The 21,039-nt window shown below is 32.5% G+C and overlaps 2 protein-coding genes and 2 non-coding genes across 28 annotated transcripts; all 4 read right to left on the reverse strand.

Moving 5' to 3' along the window:
- Positions 1–8,011: 8,011 nt before the first annotated feature.
- Positions 8,012–9,888, reverse strand: LOC112751618 (peroxidase 47). 4 transcript variants are annotated; one of them, XM_025800822.3, is made up of 5 exons: positions 9,544–9,888; positions 9,393–9,420; positions 9,107–9,195; positions 8,864–9,026; positions 8,012–8,601 (listed from the first exon to the last, which is right to left on the reverse strand). In XM_025800822.3, exons 1-5 carry the CDS (start codon positions 9,712–9,714, stop codon positions 8,222–8,224), a joined length of 831 nt encoding a protein of 276 aa, XP_025656607.1. In that variant the 5' UTR covers positions 9,715–9,888; the 3' UTR covers positions 8,012–8,221. The 4 variants fall into 4 exon arrangements, with proteins under 4 accessions (XP_025656607.1, XP_025656608.1, XP_025656604.1 ...); XM_025800823.3 differs by having other exon boundaries at positions 9,547–9,862; XM_025800819.3 differs by having other exon boundaries at positions 9,107–9,225; positions 9,547–9,862.
- A 713-nt stretch (positions 9,889–10,601) lies between these two features.
- Positions 10,602–10,762, reverse strand: LOC112753931 (U1 spliceosomal RNA). The gene has a single exon (XR_003178291.1). It is a non-coding gene; the product is annotated as a U1 spliceosomal RNA (small nuclear RNA).
- Positions 10,763–11,491: 729 nt separating this feature from the next.
- LOC112751619 (uncharacterized) lies at positions 11,492–15,953 on the reverse strand. Of its 22 annotated transcripts, none has more exons than XR_011872597.1 (8): positions 15,689–15,934; positions 15,128–15,207; positions 14,448–14,511; positions 13,272–13,470; positions 13,109–13,154; positions 12,821–12,907; positions 12,359–12,591; positions 11,492–12,012 (listed from the first exon to the last, which is right to left on the reverse strand). XR_011872597.1 is itself a non-coding variant. In XM_072217323.1 (8 exons), the coding sequence occupies exons 4-7, from the start codon at positions 13,297–13,299 to the stop codon at positions 12,371–12,373; spliced, it is 396 nt and encodes a 131-aa protein (XP_072073424.1). In that variant the 5' UTR covers positions 13,300–13,470; positions 14,448–14,511; positions 15,128–15,207; positions 15,689–15,934; the 3' UTR covers positions 11,492–12,012; positions 12,359–12,370. The 22 variants fall into 22 exon arrangements, 12 of the variants coding, with proteins under 12 accessions (XP_072073424.1, XP_072073422.1, XP_072073423.1 ...); XR_011872595.1 differs by lacking the exon at positions 14,448–14,511 and adding an exon at positions 14,855–14,981 and having other exon boundaries at positions 15,689–15,933; XM_072217323.1 differs by having other exon boundaries at positions 12,821–12,921.
- Positions 11,643–11,806, reverse strand: LOC112752165 (U1 spliceosomal RNA). Its single transcript, XR_003176612.2, has one exon. It is a non-coding gene; the product is annotated as a U1 spliceosomal RNA (small nuclear RNA).
- Positions 15,954–21,039: the final 5,086 nt, after the last annotated feature.

Consider the following 21,039-nt stretch of genomic DNA (forward strand, 5'->3'; position numbering starts at 1 on the left):
AAAATTAAAAAATTTAATGAGTATTAGAAATAATCAATAATAATGAGTTATAATTAATTCTTTGACTATTTCTATAACTAATGTGTTTTCTTTTGGAGGGAAAATAAGTGATGGACAGCAGTCCACTTTAATTTATTCCAATTACATTAAATAGAAGTAAATAGATAAATTCGCCCTTATAGTTAAAAATATGATTTTCTAATATCCACTAAACGTTTTTGAAGTTTTGCACATAATTGAGTTCACACTAATTAAAATTATACTTCCGTTCCCTTCACAACTTTTTTTTTCTATATATACATCGATTTTTCTTTTCATATAGATATTGATATTTATCAAATTTATTCTGCAATCTAAAAAATAGTGTACACACTACACAATAGCTAAGTTAAATGCTTCATGTTTTAATTGCCGACATTTTTAACCTGAAATACTCGGCTGTTAGCATCTTAAATTCCATATAGAACAATATAGTGGATAGATCTATATAATATGGAGGATGTTCGCATATTATGCGTAAAACATATTTTGTAAAGACACTTATATGTCGTATTATTATTGGACGTATTAATGAATCGATTATTTTTAAATTTTTTAATAAATTAAAATAAAATCGATTTTTTTATAACAATAATAATAAATTTAATTGTTATTAGATTTGGTCGAACCGATTAATTTACATAATCCACTGGATCATTTTTTTTATTTTTCTAAAACAAAAATCAGGAATATATTTATCTTTTTATCAAAAAATTTAAACATTATTCGGTTTAGATTGGTAAATCGGTCGGATCAAATCGAATCTAATAATTATAGTGCAGACAATTAGGTTCATTATCATTGCTATAATAAACTGATTTTATTCTAATTTATTAAAAAATAAATTATTAATCGATTTAACAAAGATGTCCAATAATATCCTGACATATATAAATATTTTTTTTAAAAAAAAAAAATATTTTTAATGTCTTTATAAAAGTGGTCTCCATATAATATATCCTCCTTTATTTGAGAGTTCATTTAGTTATTGTGTGCTATCTAAACAATGCAGCTCAAGCAGTTGTTGAACGAATACAATCCGAAACTTACACTCTCAAATCCTCTCTTTTCTCAACTGAGGGCTTGTACCTTTCACTGAAAACAATACAAGACGCGACAAATCATTTCATTTCAAAGAATCTCTTTAAATCTGTACAAAAATAATTGACCATTTCGTTCACTTACACTTATACCGTCAACCCACAACCCACTCAAATTCTAGTTCTTATTTTTGTTCATCACATCATTCTATTCCTCTCAATCAGGGACTAACCCAGTCTAAAATCAAGTAAATAATCTCTTTATTATTACTTAATATTTTCATTTTGGCTACAAACATGTATCATTTTATATACAAAAATGTTTCACATATGTATGATCAAGTTCATTCTAAATTGAAGTCATGTGGTTTTGTTGCCCACGTGTTTTTCTCTTTGCCATTGGTTTTCCTTAGCTATGTACTCACTGCAAAATCATTGCAAAATTATAATAGCATCTTTGAATATGGCAACTAAGATCAGATATAGTTGTGTTTAGTTTGACAATTCACTGTGTTTGTACGACATTTAAGTTTTTTCGAAGAATTTATTTATTGGACAAAAAGACTTAGATATCTTGATACGGAAATAAAAGAAATAAACAAGACAATAATTGAAATTGAATAGAAAAGATACATTGAAATTGAAATAAAAACAAAAAAGGATAGGTTGAAATTGAATACAAAGAGAATCACTCTACTTTCTATCCAATTTCTTGACGCAACAAGAAAGGGACTCCTCAACCTAACTTGTCAACGCCATAGTTTGGGAATTGTATCGAAGGGACTCCTCAACCTTCTACCCAATTCCCCGATGCAACAAGAGAGGGACTCCTCAACCTCAATTGTGTACACCATGGTTTCATCACGAAACCGAAAAGGGGTTTACAAACCTCTAAAAATTCTATTCTACGACTACAATAGCTAAGAAGGTATTTATAACCTCTTATTAGGTTAAAACAAAGAAAACCTAAAGCCCATAAACATAAGGCCCAATCTAGTAATTAAATAAACAAAATCAAAATACATTAAATAAAATATTCTAAAAATGTAAACAAAAATATCTTCTAAATAACTCTTGAACTCTTCATATCACGAACATTTGAAGCACGTATCATTCTCCTCCTCTTCAAAAAAGATTCGTCCTCGAATCTTGTAGGTGGAAAAAAATAATATATGAAAAGGACAATAATTATAAGAAAGATAATTTCTTTTTTTTTTTTTTCACTTTTATGCTTCTTCTTTTTTTTTTTTACAATAATGAAACGCAAACGAAAACAAGAACACAAGAACAAAAAGAAAGACGCGACAAACATTGGACTCTTTTTTTTATGATAAAAGAAGAACAAATATAGATTAATAAGAATTAATCTAATACCTGAGCTCTGATACCAAATGATACGGAAATAAAAGAAATAAACAAGACAATAATTGAAATTGAATAGAAAAGATACATTGAAATTGAAATAAAAACAAAAAAGGATAGGTTGAAATTGAATACAAAGAGAATCACTCTACTTTCTATCCAATTTCTTGACGCAACAAGAAAGGGACTCCTCAACCTAACTTGTCAACGCCATAGTTTGGGAATTGTATCGAAGGGACTCCTCAACCTTCTACCCAATTCCCCGATGCAACAAGAGAGGGACTCCTCAACCTCAATTGTGTACACCATGGTTTCATCACGAAACCGAAAAGGGGTTTACAAACCTCTAAAAATTCTATTCTACGATTACAATAGCTAAGAAGGTATTTATAACCTCTTATTAGGTTAAAACAAAGAAAACCTAAAGCCCATAAACATAAGGCCCAATCTAGTAATTAAATAAACAAAATCAAAATACATTAAATAAAATATTCTAAAAATGTAAACAAAAATATCTTCTAAATAACTCTTGAACTCTTCATATCACGAACATTTGAAGCACGTATCATTCTCCTCCTCTTCAAAAAAGATTCGTCCTCGAATCTTGTAGGTGGAAAAAAATAATATATGAAAAGGACAATAATTATAAGAAAGATAATTTCTTTTTTTTTTTTTTCACTTTTATGCTTCTTCTTTTTTTTTTTTACAATAATGAAACGCAAACGAAAACAAGAACACAAGAACAAAAAGAAAGACGCGACAAACATTGGACTCTTTTTTTTATGATAAAAGAAGAACAAATATAGATTAATAAGAATTAATCTAATACCTGAGCTCTGATACCAAATGATACGGAAATAAAAGAAATAAACAAGACAATAATTGAAATTGAATAGAAAAGATACATTGAAATTGAAATAAAAACAAAAAAGGATAGGTTGAAATTGAATACAAAGAGAATCACTCTACTTTCTATCCAATTTCTTGACGCAACAAGAAAGGGACTCCTCAACCTAACTTGTCAACGCCATAGTTTGGGAATTGTATCGAAGGGACTCCTCAACCTTCTACCCAATTCCCCGATGCAACAAGAGAGGGACTCCTCAACCTCAATTGTGTACACCATGGTTTCATCACGAAACCGAAAAGGGGTTTACAAACCTCTAAAAATTCTATTCTACGATTACAATAGCTAAGAAGGTATTTATAACCTCTTATTAGGTTAAAACAAAGAAAACCTAAAGCCCATAAACATAAGGCCCAATCTAGTAATTAAATAAACAAAATCAAAATACATTAAATAAAATATTCTAAAAATGTAAACAAAAATATCTTCTAAATAACTCTTGAACTCTTCATATCACGAACATTTGAAGCACGTATCATATCTCGTATCTTAGAAGGTGAGAGATGTTTTTATATTTTTGATTAGTCAATGAATTATTTGTCTTTAAATTAAAAAAAGTAAAAATAATAGATTGTTTTAAATTAAAAAAATTAAGAATGGATTTTTTTTAATTAAGATAAAAAGAATGTTAAAATGTAATCTAATCCACAACTGAAACAATAAAATTTCAATTAAATCTAGTCCTAGTTAAAACTAAACGATCTCAATAAGAAAATTGGTTAAAGTTAGTTTGAACTACTTGAGTAAGCTTTAGCTTATATTGTTTAAGATTTAAGAGTATAAGACTTGGGTTTTAGTTTAGGGTTATAATTATTATTGTTTTAATGGAGGTTGGTGGTTATATAGCTCGTTTGTCGATAAATTTCTGCAAATTTTTTGTTGAGATGAGTTATACGTTGGCAATAAGAGAATAAGAGGGTGGATATCTGTAAAAATCACTCCGACGCTCAAGTCAATAAGTGAATAATAGGCTTTGCAAGTTGTAATAATTTGAACAACATTCTTACCCTTTCTTTTGATTTTTATTCGTTCACCCATCAATTTATTCATTCAATTACAAAATAATTAAGTTTTCTAATATCAGAAAAAATTCAAAAAATAACCAAAAAAAATAATTCAGTAATTAAAAGAGCGTTGATTGCCGGTGCAAAATACAGTCATTTTGCGGCCATTTAGACGAAACAATAGCTGCAGTTATCAAATGGCCGAAGATAAATTTAAATTTTTTGAAAAATCGGATAGCAGCGGAGAATACATTTTAAAAAATACAAAAGAACAGCAGCGGTTCAAAACCGCCAGAAAATGCGGCCGAATTTCCTGTTGGCCAAATAGCGGCGGTTTCAAACCACCGCTAAATCAATCGACGCCAATCAAGTGGTTTCCCAGCGGTTGTGCCAGCAGTTCAACGAAACCACAGCAAAATCAAATGTCTACGCCCTATACAGCAACGGTTTTTGAACCGCTGGTAATTCATTTTGCGGCGGTTAAAAGCCGCCGCTAGTCCTCATATAAACCGCTGCTAAGCGGCGGTTCTGCTGGATATATATCCGCGGTGTTTATCCGAATCTGAACCGAAAATTGCGGATATGGATCAGATTGCGGATTTTGTGTATGTATGCATATCCAATCCACATATCCGCGTATCCACAAAAATAAAGAAATAAATAAGTAAATATTTTTTTATGTTTTATTTCAACTAATAATTATCATATATGTTGTATTATTTTCATTTATTATTTAAGAAAAGTATGTTTAATATTATTTTAAGAGTAAACATATTTAAAAGAACAGAAAAAATGAATTTTATTGATATTTTTTAATAAAAATAAACTTTTAAAAATATTTTTGTGTTTTGCGTACATATCCGATCCGACCCAATCCGCAATTGTGTGAATCGGATCGGAATCAAACTTAAAAACTGCGGATATTGGATCCGATCCAATCTGATGATTTTAGTGTGGATCGGATCGAAATTTTGGTCATATCCGATCTGATCCAATCTGCGTTCACCCCCGTTGAGTCTCCGAGTAATTTTGCCATTAACGGAGAATAATAGCGCATTTGAGCATTTTGATATCTGCTTTGATGATCATTATTGATAACCAATTTATAACATTTTTGGCCGAATTATAAGGTATGACCAATTTATAACGATCATATCAATTATGATTTTGTAAGGTTTACGTTTTAAAGTTTTAGATTTAGAGTTTATGATGTTTTATTATTTATTTATTTTTTTGTTTTCTCTTTTCTTTTTGTTTACTTTTAATAGCAAGTTAAATTTACAGAGCACTACATTCTTTATTTTTTTTTAAAGTGTACTAACATTTGTCTGTACTGATATACTAATATTTGATGCATTGACTCTAAATTTATTTTATTTATATTCGATATAATAATATACACAAAAAATAAGATACTAAATCAGTGTGTTTGTGAATTAAGAAATAATTAAATATTATGTTTGATTAAAAAAATAATTTATTGTAGATAGACTTAGATAGAGAACCTTAAGATACCAGTATGGTTAGAGTTCAAAGATCCTTAGCTTGCGAATAGAAGTATAGAACAGAGTTGAATTTTAAAAATAATTTAAACACGCGGATAGAATTAGGATAAAATCTAAATTCTACTCTATTATTATCCAATACATTGCTAATCCAAAAATTATTATTTAAAGTTTAATTTAAAATTGTAATTATTGCTAGTTATTTTTAGAAATTTATGGTACTGTTAACTAATTATGTAGATATTTATTTATGAAAATGTATTTAAAAAAACGTATAATCTTTGTTAAAAATAACTTTTTTGATAAACCTCCATTAAAAATTTATATTACTATAAAATTGTTATTAGGCAAAAAAAAAATTCTTGAACAAAACTCTTAAAACTCTTGAATAAAAAATAAATTAAGTTATCAAATTTTTACATATGATCACTCAAATATGATTTTAGCCAAGCCAGCCTTTCCACAGCCATGGTCACAAGCTCTGATTGCTACAAGAGAGAGAGTAAAGACATGTGTCCATAAACAAAAATTTCAGGGAGAATTTCTATACCTTACATCTGTACCGTAGTGTGACTCTAGACTTTTTATTAGATTTATTATTTATGTTAGACCTTATCTGCTAGTACACAGCAAAAGGAAAATTAGTAATTATAAGGGGGACACATTTTGTAATGATTCGTCGCTCAAATTACGTAACGAAAATATATATTGCCAAATTATTCTTCCTAAATCGGCAAAAAAAAGATACCACTTCAAAATGGAGATTCAGTCGGTATATAAATTTCTATACTAGACATGTAAATAAAATAACTTGAGAGTCAACAGTTAGTTACACGTGAGAGTTCAGTTAGTTACTCTGTGCTATTTAAGCAATGCAGTTTAAACGGTTATTGAACGAATACAATTACAATCTGAAGCTCACACTCTTAAATCCTCTCTTCTCTCACCTCATCTCAAATCCCTCTTTTTCCTCATCCTCTCCAACTGAGGCCTGATACCCTTCACTGAAAACAATATAAGATGCGACAATGAATCTCTATAAATCTGTACAAAAATAATTGACCATTTCATTCGCTTACAGTTATACCATCAACCTACAACCCACTCAAGTTCTAGTTCTTGTTTTTGTTCATCACATCATTCTATTCCTCTCAATCAGTGATCCAACCCAGTCTAAAATCAAGTAAATAATCTCTTTATTATTACTTAATATTTTTATTTTGGCTACGAACATGTACCATTTTATATACAAAAATGTTTCACATATGTATGATCAAGTTCGTTCTAAATTGAAGTCCTGTGGTTTTGGTGCCCACATGTTTTTCTCTTTGCCATTGGTTTTCCTTAGCTATGTACACACTACAAAATCCTTGCAAAATTATAATAGCATCTTTGAATATGGCAACCAAGATCAGATATAGTTGTGTTTAGTTTGACAATTTACTGTGTTTGTATACAAAGGATGTTAGTTCGCTGGGTTCCACCGTCTGAAGTGGCTATCAAACTCAACGTGGATGGAAGTTCAAGAGGAAATCCAGGAAGAGCCGGATGTGGTGGCTTACTTAGAGATCAAGATGGCAACTGCATTACCGGATTTGTCAGTCATATTGGTTTCGCCGGCAGCGTTGAAGCGGAACTAGTAGCTATTCGCCATGGTTTGTGGTTGGCGTGGCAGTTTGGATATAGAAAGGTGGAATGTGAAAGTGATTGCATGGTGGCTCTCGAGATTATTCATGACAATGCCGAAGATTTCCCAGAATTCGCAGACATTGTGGAAGAAATTTATCAGTTCATGCTTCTTGAGTGGGATGTCACTATCTACCATGTCATGAGAGAAGCAAATTCGTGTGCTGATTTTCTGGCAAAAATAGGTTCTTGTTCGAGTTCTGCGTTTTCTCTTCTGAATAGGACTCCGCCGGAACTCACTCACCTTCTTCTTGCCGACTCCAAGGGTGTTCTTTATTCTAGAGCTTAGTTGTATGAGATTATAAAAATTGTTGAGCTCTTTTTTCATTATTCCTTAAATTATGCAAGGTTGATGTACTCTTTTTCCTCTATTGGATTTTTTCCCAAGCTCCAGGGGTTTTGTCCATAGGGGTTTTTTAAGGAGGCATAACCTACATAAGCCGAGTTTCCATATAGTCGATACCAATCTTGGTGGAACAATGTACTATTCAGATGTATGTAACATATTCAATTTCAATGAAATTACAAAATTTCTGGAGAAATTATTCAATTCTATATTAACTGTTAATAATTGTCAATTATGTTCATCAGTGCTAATGTAATATTTATCAAACCATAGATATATAAATACATAGATCATATATTTGTTTTAAATAAGGCATAGCTAGATCCTCCAATTCAATTTATTTTGCGGCAGTTATCTCTAACTTGACCCTTGGAACCTTCTTTGATATCAAGCAAGCTCATTTTGACCATGGCTTGTTGGAAATCCAAGAAGAACAAGGCTTGGTTCTGTGCATAAGAGTTGACAAAATTCCTAGTTCTTGGACTAGTGAACAATGTTTGATCAGATGTGAGAACCCCATTGCCGGAGACCAAAGCGTCGAAGTACAAGTTGTCGAAATCATCCCTTGTTTCATCGAAGGGCTGCTCAGCATTGTCACCGGCACTGCATGTTCTGGACAGTGTCTTTGCAAATTCTGAGTTCAAATTTGGATCCACTTTTGTTAGCCTGTTCTTGAAAGAAGAACACCTAGCTACTCCTATTGTATGAGCCCCTGAAAATTCAAAACCACAAAACATTATTAAAAATGCTTCCTTGTTGCATAATCTCTATCAACTATTCTATTTGAAAATTATATGCATTTATAGTTTAATATATAGATATTTTGTAACAGAAGGAATGACAGAGTGAAAGCTAGTAATTATGAATTTAGAAGCCTTTGTCAAAAGTTTCACTGAATTATGATATTCATTATTCATCAAGAAGCATGTATAGATAGAAATAGAAGCATAGGGACATATATGTATATTAATTACCAGAGAGAGCCACCATCTCTTGTGCTGAAAAGCCATGTTGGCCAAACATCTTGATGAGATCAGAAGCATTGAAGTTGGGAGATGGCAGATTAATGGTATCCTCAATTTTGGACCTTGTTCCATCTTTTCTTCCCTTTGGTATGTCATAAACTGGCCCCCCTGCCTGCTCATTGTGCCATTCATAATATATATTAGTATAAAATTAATGGTAAGTAGAAAAATATATAAGTAGGTTGATCTTACAAAGAAAACTGCATCTCTAGCAGCTAAAGCGAGAATATCAGCACATGAAACTCCAGGGCATTGTCTTTCAAGCTCTTCTTTGATGTCATCTATGATTTCATAGCCTCTCAAAAGGAAAACTAAATGGATATGACAGCTAATTTTAAGCATAAATCAAATAGAATTTTAACATGTTTGGTTTAGTTTTCTGGAACCACAAAACCATGGCTTGAGGCATTCCAAAAAAGCTTAAATATACATGCTATATAACTCAATGTAATAAAGAGTAAGAAAGACACAAGCTTACCAATTTGCAAACCTCCATTCTGATATACCTTTTAAAAATTGAAAAAAGAGAGTTAACATTAGTCAACCAGGCATATCTTACTATTTGATACACATGTAGTACATAACAAATGCAATTCAAGAAATACACAAGGGTTAAGATAGTAGGATACTACGGCGTTATGACCCATGTAGCCAACTTTGCCTATAGGATAAGACCTGATTGTTGTTGAGGCTATACTTTTAGTATGATTGAATGAAATGATGATAAGATGGAATAAGAATGAGAAGGAATTTACAGTATTGAAAGTTAGGTAGCACATTTCTAGTCGGAACAATTCCATCAAAATGAAGGAATGATTATTCTCCAAGAAAATGGATTGTGTAGGAGGAACTAGAATTTGACACTACTAATCATTATAGAATTTTTTAATTTGTATATTGCAATGTAATTGAGGGCCATATTTTTGGGATTGATTAGCACAAGTTTTCTTCCAATCTCTCTGCAAATATGCAACAAAGAAACTATTAGCTGAAAACCATATGTCATTATTAGATGCAGTCTCCTGTCAACATCGATGAATGTTAGGGAGATTGTTTCCTCCAAAAGTAAGAACCAAAGTTGTCTTCTACAATTTACAACGACACTTCAGGATTGGTCCCATTATTAGTTTGATTTGATTGGTGTTAGGTGTACAAGTTACATGCTAGCAAAATTTCAACTAAGCTTTAGTGTAAATAACTAAATATAGTGCCAATACCATTTTTTGTCATTATTTTTTCAAATTACCTTCTATCCTCATGAATTTTTTTTTTGGTGATAGAAAATGGTCCATAAAAATTGAGAGAAATTTAAAAATAATATAATAGAAGATTGATATTATCAGTTAGTGTGTGGAAAAATCCACTCCCATAAGAATAAGAGTATTGTTGTGTGTGTATTTAACTTTGTGATCTTAGCAGTTAAATGAAGAACATTGGATGTAATGGTTGGCTTTTTTTTCTTCCTCCTAAATTATATCATCTACCTAATTTGAAATGTAATGATAAACTTGTATGGTCCATAAAGTTTAAAGGTTGCAAACAAACAACTAGTTATCAATCATCCTTGACAATAGTTACTTATCCAACATAATTCAAGAAAAATGTTTATGATGAAATGAATCGAGCTAAACACAACTTCCAAATCCACATAACTATAGATAACATAAATGGTTTAACTAAATTATTGGTAGGAACCGCGCGAACGCAGGCTCCCACTACCACAAATTATGACGTAGGCTCCACCACTTGGGTAGACCTTAGAGCAGCACCCCTTCTAAGTGCAATGAAGGTCACTGCCCTAGGCCATGAGCCTTATTGATCACCCATTGACCCCGTCCAGGTAAGTATATTGCAATTGTCGTCGTGCCTTTCATTTTATACTGCATGACAGCTTTGTCAGCGAGATATTCCTTCGATGTGATACTTGAATGTAAATTGTCTTCCTTCCATCACATCTTTTACCCAAATTCTCCACTACTTTATTCAACCATGACATTGAATAACAAATTTAGAGTCTCCCAAGCAATCAAATACCAATAATTAGCATAGTTTACTGTAACCAAGAAAGTGAAACCATAAACTCTAAGCAAATTTCGAACCTTTTTTTATTATTAAAATATCAACATTTGTGTCCTTTTTTATGATTAAAATATCAACATTTGTGTTGCTCTACCTACAAAAATAGTTCGTGTACTCTCCAAAAAATTTAATCGGGAAAGAGTAGTTTTTATTTTCTTTGTACGTTTTCTCAACTTTCTAGTATCAGGTATTATCAAATTAGAGGTCCAATAACTTTTGTCAATTAGAATGCATCTATGTTGATATGGATGAAAAAAAATGTTGTATTAACTCTTGAAGCCTCTGGAAAATAAAGAAATAATAAACAACTATTACTAAATTATCGTTGAGTTTAAACTTGCCATTGCTGATGGTAAAAATCTCGAGATAAAATAAACATCTCTGAACTGTTAAGTGTTAACTCATTCGTACAGGATCAGAAAAAATGGTGCTTCTTGAGAAAAAAAATTTATTATATGAAAAAAATTAAAAGACTTTAGGTGAGTCCAAACTGTCCAATAAAAAAATAAATTGTAATCACTGTAGATAATTATACTAATGAGGCACAAAATCCTAATAAATTTAATATTTGAAAAAACCTTTAGTTACATTCATTTAATGTTTAAAAAAATATTTAAATTACATAAACAAACATTAAACTTCACTTATACAGAGACTGCAAACGTAAATCCCTATTACCACAAATTATGACGTAGGCTTCACCACTTGAGTAGACCTTAAGCGGACACCCTTCTAAAGTGCAATGGAAGTCACCAGCCTAGGCCCTAGGCCATAGGTCTTTTTGACCGTCCATTGACCCGTCCAGGTAAGTATCTTGTAATTGTTGTAGTGCTTTCCCTTTTATGTCGTGTTGCAGACTTCTGAGACTCATCTTCACCCTATATAAGACTTCAATTCCAGACATCTTGCCTCTTGCTTTCAATGTAAGACTTGAATATTTCATTCAATGAAGCCATTGAACAGCTGGTTATTGGTCTCCAGATGTAGTGATTCTCGGCGATAGAACGGGGAAAGGAAAACTTCATATTCCAAAAATGTAGACATTCAGATGTTGGAAGACTATGTTATCTTTACCAAAGCTATTTCATGGATAGCGAGAAGGATAAGAATTATGATTGCATAATTTAGTTCCACAAACAAGCCGATCCAGCAAAAGAAAGAAAGTTGAAGAGACCAAAATACACGCAACAAGAATCGAAAGTGTGAAAGTAGTTGATAACACATTGTTGATAACAAAGTGGATAGAGGGAAAGGAAAAAAAAAGGGACCTATAAGACCATATTTCCCCTGGGAAAGCATGAATTCCTTATACCAAAATAATGGCTAACATATTAGCATTATGAATTCCCCAGCTCAAATGTATACCTTCAATCTTTACTACCCTCTTTTTTCATTATCCTCGTCGTCATCGTTGTCTTTCAGAAGTTGTTGTAGCAGCTCTTGCTCATACATTTCATCCTCTCCACACCCGGTTTGCTTATAAAATGTTTCTTTCTGGTCATTCCAGTCATCGGCAATCTTTTTCACAACATCTCCTATCGATTCCTTATCTTCTGATAGGTGCTTTATGTTTGTAACATCTAAAATATTGCTTGCTTCTTTATCAGGGAGGGGAAAAAATAAAAGGCAAAGAATCAAAATCAGATAAACATATCACAAGTTACAAAAATTACAACGTCATAGAGAACATCGACGCAGAAAGAAAAACGGTTAAGAATGAGGTAGCCATGTTACCTTCTTAAACCAAAGAGAGTCATATTATAAATAAACAAACACTTGGCTTTTGAATAAGCAATTAACTTCAACCTATACAAAAGGGAAAAATACCTGCAATGGCTACATTCTTGGCCACAGCATATTCCGATGACATTTTCTGCAGCTTTCCAAGGTCAACTTCCATTTCCTGGCTATACACTGCAGTCAAATAGCTTTTAAATTCTTTTGAATGCTGTTACTTCCGCTCGAAGCCTCAACTCAAGTTGGAGGAATTAGTTGTCACAAAAAGGCATGTTATACAATTTACAGAGCACCATTTCATGTTGGATGAGCATCTAATAGTAAAACAATAATGAGATTGGATAATTTTTGCAAGTCACAAAGCATGCAGATACTTACAAGGTCCATGTGAACATATCTGTCAATTGGTGTGCTGTGAAATAATCTGTCACGAACCGGAAAAACATGAAAGCAGTGAGTTGTTATTATAATCACATTATCATGAATAATAACATGAAAAGGAAAGGAGAAAATATAGCATCAGTCCAATATGGTTGTTTACTTTTCATATGCGTGTTTGATACGAGCATCCTGCAATTGTTGGAGTTGGTTAACTGTCTCCGTGACAGAATCAGCCATTAAGTCAACAGCACCAAAAAGGAAAATGTTTCTATCCAGCATTCTCTTTACCAAAGAAGGTACCACTTTAATATCCTTTGTTTTTGCATCCACCATAAGGGTTCTGAGTTTCATTATCTCTCCTGTGTAAATGGACACGCTTAAGCATGTTTTTTAAAATGTCAACCATTATTAATAGAAAAAATAAGGAGGAAAAACAAAAAATACAAAGCATCAAGTTGGACAATGCACAACACATAAAAAATTAAAAAGGGCTGTTTCAGTATTCAGTAATAGACCAATCTGATAACACTCATGCTTTATTAGAGAAACACTCATCAACATCATATAAGAAAAGATATATGTTTCTTCTGCCACGCATCATTGCATCAATCATCTAAATAGCCGGTGTCAGCCTTAAAATATGCATGTGCCTATGCTGCTAACAACATGCAACAATGATAGACGCCTTTTTCCCACTAGAGGGGGTTTTACATGGATTACATGAGGCATGTATGGTTCCAAACAATAAAAAGACAATGAAGAGGTTGACAACTTCACATAATACCCTCATTAATATTCATCAGCACAAATCAAACACGTCATTGGCCATGATAAAAGTTGATGAGGATAAAAAAAGGAAGGTCTATCTTTAAACCATAACACCATGAAAGCATGAATGCCCTATATTGAATAGCTAAGTTCTTCATTATGCAATTTTTTTCCCTTTTGAGGAAGTAGACAAGATGCTGGAGCAAAAGCATGTGTAATATTCTGAGTTATATGACATATTATGATTATGAGTACTAAATGCCAAACTGTAATCCTATGAAATCACACACACATAAACGTAAATACAAAATGACAATCAAAGTGTTTTGCATAAATCAAATTTTCTCAATCACTACCATCAATAAAAAAAAGGAATTTGATAAGTATAGAAGAAGCTACAAGACTGGAATTTGAATTGTACAAATTACAAATAGATCATTGAAACGTAAAAAATACTGTGAGTCTTTGACCAATCAAATTGCATCAAATCACATAAAAGTACATTAATCATAATCATTTAAGCTTAGAAATTAACATAAAAGTAGGTTTAAATGGTTGTGTCTCATACAGACAATAGAGACAATAAAGGCCACCCAATCTGTGTGATTAAGAAGCAGTACCACACATGTAACCTGCACAGGAACATAAAGAAAGTTTGTATACTGAAATAAAGATCTAAAGCTAATAAACTGCAAGTTTCTACGCTTGAAAATATCATAATCATCACACAATAGTGGGAGTTCTATAAATATATAAAATTTACTGTAAGTTTGCATCTCTGCCTTTTTACATTTGTGACCTCCACTTGTGGAATTTCTTTCAGGTTTTGGCACAATTTTTTTTTAATAAAAGTTTTGGTACAAAATAAAACCATTGAAAATAAAAATTACCAACACAATTGATTGAAAATTCTGAATTTAAGTAACAAGCTTGTATATCTGTTTAAAACAGTCATCGTGGAATCTAAACACACACCTATACATTGAGCATACAGTGATTGCATAAAGAAGGCGAGGTTGGTAGAAGGACTAGATTCATAAATGTAGGAGAACTTCTTAGAAAGCCATACTCTCTTCATGTCAGCCAAAGTAGTTGATTCATTCTGCGACTCTTCAAAATCTCTCAGGGAATTGCAGAGTAAAAAATCTATGGCTAAAATATCTAACTAAAAAAAAGGATGGGAAGCACCTTGACTTTACAAACAAACCAACACAACTAGTAAACACACAGGTAAGATCTTAATAATACCTGAGTGAATTCACCAATTAATTCATCAACATCCCGCTTGAAAGAATCAATATTCATAGTTATAGGTATTCAATCTGGACCTGAAACTTGCACCCGAAGCCATTAAAAGAAGATAAGATGTCATACAGAATCATAAAAGTGATAAACATTGTAACGAAGACACCAAAAGCAATAAGAACATGAATGCAGATTAAACGGGATAATTCAAGATTCTTCATATAAGTCTGGAAAGTAACAAGAACATGAAAAATTTTTGTGGCAACATCAGTAACTTGTCAAAGAAATCGTTGTATGCATGATATGATAGTGCATCGTCCAATGTGATGAGGTTTCCATCCATCACAATCACAATTCACAAAGCAAGGTAAGACTACTCATCTTCCCCCCCCCCCCCCTTTCTTTTTTTTTCTTTACGAACTAGCTTACAAGAGTAATCACAAGAGTAAAACCAAATCAATTGCACTCGAAATTCAGTGTGTTTAAATTAGTAAAACCGAATCAATAGCACAGGAACCATTCAAAATCAATATATAATCAACGGTAATAATGAAGGATTATCACCTGCAGGAAGTGGCAGAAGACGGCTTCCAAATTCCAACGGTGACCCCTCAAACGAACCGAGACAGCAACGGAGCTCGGCGAGATGGCGTAAGAGCTTCACAGCGAGAAGAAGGTGAGAGACTGAGAGAGTTCAAGGCTTCAGCTCAGGCACTAGTGTGAACCCGACCGGGTTAGTACTCTCTGAACCAGGCCAGTCCAGGGTTAATGGTTAGATCCGTAAATTTGGTTCAATTTGATCGGATTCCAACCGGATAGAATCTTGTACACCCTATAAGAATAAAATTTATGCTGAAATTTGAATAATAAATTAATAATAGGATAATTAATTTAGTAGTTAATTTTTGTTTGTACAGATAATATTTTTTAAAGTGACTAATCTCTTTTTTTTTTTTCAAAAATAGGAATATTTAGATGAGTAAAAAGAGATTATATCATTTATTTTTTTTGGTGACTGAAATAAATTAAACAAAGAAAAATAAAACAAACAAAATAAGGAACTGCCTAAATAGAGAGACAGTCCCGTTTAAGACTACTCTTAAACTCCTCCCAAGGTGAAAAAAGCTCCACATGCGAAAGTTGTAACTTCATCGTCATCTTTGCCATAGTATCGTGTTTGCATCTCTCATAATCAAACGAAAGTCAACCCGCCAATTCCAATACATGATATCTCTTATTTTGAGCACCAGTGGATCAATAAACCCAAAATCATCTTGAGTAACAAGATTAAATGCTTCCACACAATCCGTCTCACAAATAACATCTCGTTGACCCACATCCCAAGCTAAGAGATATCCTCTCCAAATAGCAAATAATTCTCCTTGAAGAATACTATTACTCTCAATCATTCCCAAACACCCCCTTTGCCAGCTCCCATTACAATCTCTAATAACACAAGCAAAACCAACACTATCACCCGAACCAAAATAACTAGCATCACAATTAATCTTAAAAGTACCAATGGATGGGGGATTCCAAAAACCATTTAGAGTAGAGGGAAGGGACATACGTTGTAATTCAAAGATATTCCTAAGCTCCTTTTCTGGAGTTAATTCGTTGCCAACTAATCTTTTTCTTTAAGAAAACTAAAGACAATTTCATAAACAAATTCTAAAAACATTTGAATCTGAATCCTTTATGCGCAATGTCACAGGAATATCGTCATAGTTGATTCTCTACTACCGAGCAACCAACATTAATTCGATTCCCTTATTGTGATCCTTAAATATAGAACATAATGTCTTTCTTCTGTGTCTTAAAACTAGAAAGGGGGTTGGTTACTTATGAAATTCATATTTTCAATATATCTTAGAACAATTCCATGTACATCTTTCATTAGTGAGTTTTTTACATCTACTCTAATAGGCCTAATGAGATAGAATTCCCATCAAGGCCATTCTAACATCAATCAAACTTTTATGCAGAACATTCACTCTTCCCTCTATAATCTCAATGAAATCCTCCAATTCATTGCACCTTCTCTTTACTCTCTCAACACAAGATTCTACTAACATCTTATTTCCCTTTTTACCCTTCAGCAACTCCTTCATTTCTTTTGAAGCATCCAACAACTCATTCATCAACAAACACCCATATGCATATTTCCCCATCTTATCAAACTCTTGAACAAATCTCAACCATGACAAAGAACTTGTTCTAGGGTGAGACTTCTTCATCAAATTCAAAGGTATTGACCTAATTTTTGATGAATCAAATGAAAGTCCAAGTTCAAGAAACTTGCACCCCATTAAGGCCATAGCCTTAGAACTAAACAAAACATCATTCAGCATTCTTTCATGGTTACGTATTAGTCTTTTCTTCAACACTCTCCTACTCAAGCTAGATCCATGCTTCTCCATTGCTTTGAACCTCTTCTCCATGCCATGGCATGAAACTAAATGCTCCGATGCGCGCCCCGTCGCCGCACAATTCGGCCTTCCGCTCCCAACTTCAATCAAATGTGCAACAATTTTCAATGAGTCCACATAGTTCTTCATGTGGCCTAATTTTTCAACATGATGATTGAATGCATCAAGAATCTCAATGTTGCTATCTAGATAATCTTCGGCAGCTACACGATCCTTGTCATCTTCGAAATTAGAAGTGTTCTTCAAAAGTGAACCCAATGCAATTTCTTGTGTGGTGATGGCTGCATCAAGAAAATGTACCAAACCAATTTCACCACTAATAGTAGTACTATTGCCTAGTGATAACTCGAGTGTGTCTAACTCCGTCGCGAGTACTCGGTCGAATTGGGTTGGCACCGGTGATGGGGCAACAGCTGCTGCCGCTGGCGCCTTCGGCTGAATCCGGCGAAAGAAGAGGTACCTTAGGATGGATGACGGTGATGCTTTCATGGTTGTGTCTTTTTTATTAACAAGTGTAGGATACATTACATGACCAAATTTGAGGTGCAACTTTGGGCTATATATAAAGCAATTAAGCAACAACGGTGAGACACGTGTCAATGTTGCATTGAATATATAATAATAATGTGCAAGGTGAATATGATATGATCATTAAGAAATTAAATTAAATGCGATGGGTGTAACTGGAAAAGGGATCAGGATGGGACCCATTTGATTGAAAGTTGTGCCCTCAAAATTAGTAGTTAAATTAGATAGATAATGGGATTATGGTTGTTCTTCAAATTAATTTAAGTACTAATATTGCGTGAGTTAATACTCAATTTAATTTTTTAAAATTAAAGTCGGATTTAATTAAATTATTAAAATTTTAATGAATTTAAATTGAATTTTGAAATTTATAATCATAATTTATATTTATTTTTTGAGTTAATTTTTATTAACAACATATTAATTTGGTACATTAATTTATTGCAATTTGAATTAATTATCTAGATTTTATATGATCAAAATTTATTAGAATTTTAAAAACTTAATTGTAGCTTCAAAAGTCGCAAAATTTTTAAATTAAATTTATTATTATCGTTTTTGTAAAAATATTAGAGAACCAATTAAATTTTTATGAGGTTTAATAAATTTTATTTACATAGAATTTAGTCGAAAAATTCAAATCTTAGTAAGTTAATATGTAAAATTAATACATTATTCACAAAAATTAATTAAAAAACTAATGTGAATTGTTATTATAAATTTTAAAAGCCAAATTAAATCAATCATAATTTTAAAAGTCAATTTGAGTTTAATATCAAATTTTAAGAATCAAATTAAATATTAATTCAATATTACATGCATAAGATTACATTGTATTGTGATCAGTTTTTTGTTAAAAATCTTGGCTTTTCAGACTAAAGAAACCAAGGTGAAAAAGTTTTTTTTTTTTATGTAAAAGTAAGATTTTTATGCTTTTGGTAAATTAAAGCTGCATGCTTATACTATTGATTTTTCAAATAATTATTATTTTAAAATCCTAAAATAATCTATTGTAGCTTAAATTATATATAACTAGGTACAGTATTAAAACTATTTAGTTTTACTTTGTTGCTTGTATAAAATGGTTTATTTTAATAATGTATTATAATGAATATTTCTAGCTAATTCTATTGGTGAATGATTAATATTGTAATAATTTTTTTTTTTTAGAAGTAAAAGAGTTCAACACAATAAAGTGGAGCAAAAGAAAAGAAATAAATATTCATAACGCTACCTAACCATCTTTAACATTGTCATCAACAACTACAGGGTTTACCACCAATCTACTCATCGTAACTTGTAAAGGATCTGTTAATAATGTCCACCACAATTGAATCTTGATTTTTGAAGATTCTATCATTTCTTTCTAACCAAATTGTCCAGATGACCGCAAAAAAGCCAACCAACCATCGCTTCCGTTCCATCTTTCTCGCTAATATATTCGTCAAACTTTCATAGTGTTGCTTGAGTATACCTGAAATAGTCCATATCCTTCCAAGAGCGAACAACCAAGCACACCACACTTGCCAAGTGAGCTTACAACCAATGAACAAGTGAAAAGCAATTTCAACAGACTTGTGACATAAAATACACATGTTATCATTCTGACCAATAACACCTAATCTACACAATTTTTTCCTTGTATTCACCCTACCAACCAGTGTAAATCAAGTAAACAACTTAACCCTTAGTGGGACGAATCTTCTCCAAATAGTACTAGTGAAACTATAGCTTGTGATATCCGCCGGAAGTATCTCTGCCTGCAATACCTGCACAAAAGAGTTAGTAAAATAAACACCTTTTTTATCAAATTTTCAAAACACTCTGTCATCTCTCTCAGTTGTCAGTTTCACTGATTGCAGAACCGTATGAAGTTGGTTTATTAGTTCCAACTCTCATTAAAATAACTTTCGTCGCCACTGAAAATTCCAAATATACTATAACCCATCTCAGAACCCACAATCCCCTATGACCGATCCTTGAAGATTTGAGACCGAGAAAAGTTTTGGAAAAATAACTTTCAGAGCACCACAAGGTAGCCAGCTATCCTCCCAAAATTGGATTATCCTGACATCCCCTAGTTCCATATCTAAGCCTCTCACCATCTTCTCTCTCACTTGTGCCTCCCTGATTTGTAGTTGACAAATATCCTTCTAAGGACCCCCTCTTTTAGGCATAGGCTGGTCACAAATCATCTTAGAAAAATTTATGTTATTACAGGAACATACAATTTTCTTTCAAAGTGGACAATTCTCTTTCAAAAATCTCCACCACCACTTGAACAAGAGCGCTGCATTCTGAATTACCGCGTTACCAACTCCTAAACCTCCTACCTTTTTGGGGCCTGTACAACTTTCCATTTCACTAGAGGTATCTCGTCCCTCCCGTTCTCCTTACTCCACAAAAAACTTCTCTGTAAATATATTATTTTTTCTGCTATTACCTTCGACATTTTGTACAAGCTGAGATAGTAAATAGGCAGGCAATTTAATGAGAACCAACTTATCCACTTTATTCAGAGACTTTGCTTTCCACAGACTTAGGTTTTCTTCTACCTTGTCAATCACTGGTTTTCACGTCTTGACCAGCCTCGGATTCGCCCCCAGAGAAATGTCAAGATATCTAACAGGTAAATACGCCTCTTTACACCCGAATAGTCGACATATCTGTCGTGCCCAACTCTACTCACAATTAACCAAGATCAAGTTGGACTTGTCAAAATTAATACTCAACCATGACATCATCTCAAAGCAGCGCAGCAACGCTTATAGTTTCTGATCATCTCTTCTTCAGAAGGGCAAACAAGTATAGTATCATTCGCAAACAGCAAATATGACAACTCAATGTTATCCCTTCCAACCAACAACAGAGTAATGCGTCCATTCCGCACTGCCTCTCTAATCATCCTATGTAGAACATCCACATCAAGCACAAATAGAAAGAGAGAAAGATGATCCC

This window comes from Arachis hypogaea, chromosome 15 (assembly GCF_003086295.3).
Source record: "Arachis hypogaea cultivar Tifrunner chromosome 15, arahy.Tifrunner.gnm2.J5K5, whole genome shotgun sequence".
In the NCBI taxonomy this organism is placed as follows: Eukaryota; Viridiplantae; Streptophyta; class Magnoliopsida; order Fabales; family Fabaceae; genus Arachis; species Arachis hypogaea.

What these genes read in the sequence shown, in the direction of transcription:
- LOC112751619 (XM_072217314.1), bottom strand. Translation starts at nt 15,184, where the DNA reads ATGAATATTGATTCTTTCAAGCGGGATGTTGATGAATTAATTGGTGAA. An exon ending in TAATTGGTGAATTCACTCAG is followed by an intron (nt 14,982 to 15,127) that starts GTATTATTAAGA and finishes GAAGAGTCGCAG; the next exon opens with AATGAATCAACTACTTTGGC. An exon ending in ATCAAACACGCATATGAAAA is followed by an intron (nt 13,155 to 13,271) that starts GTAAACAACCAT and finishes GGTTCGTGACAG; the next exon opens with ATTATTTCACAGCACACCAA.
- LOC112751618 (XM_025800818.3), bottom strand. Translation starts at nt 9,714, where the DNA reads ATGGAATTGTTCCGACTAGAAATGTGCTACCTAACTTTCAATACTGTA. An exon ending in GAATGGAGGTTTGCAAATTG is followed by an intron (nt 9,226 to 9,392) that starts GTAAGCTTGTGT and finishes ATATCCATTTAG; the next exon opens with TTTTCCTTTTGAGAGGCTAT. An exon ending in AGAGATGGTGGCTCTCTCTG is followed by an intron (nt 8,602 to 8,863) that starts GTAATTAATATA and finishes TTGAATTTTCAG; the next exon opens with GGGCTCATACAATAGGAGTA.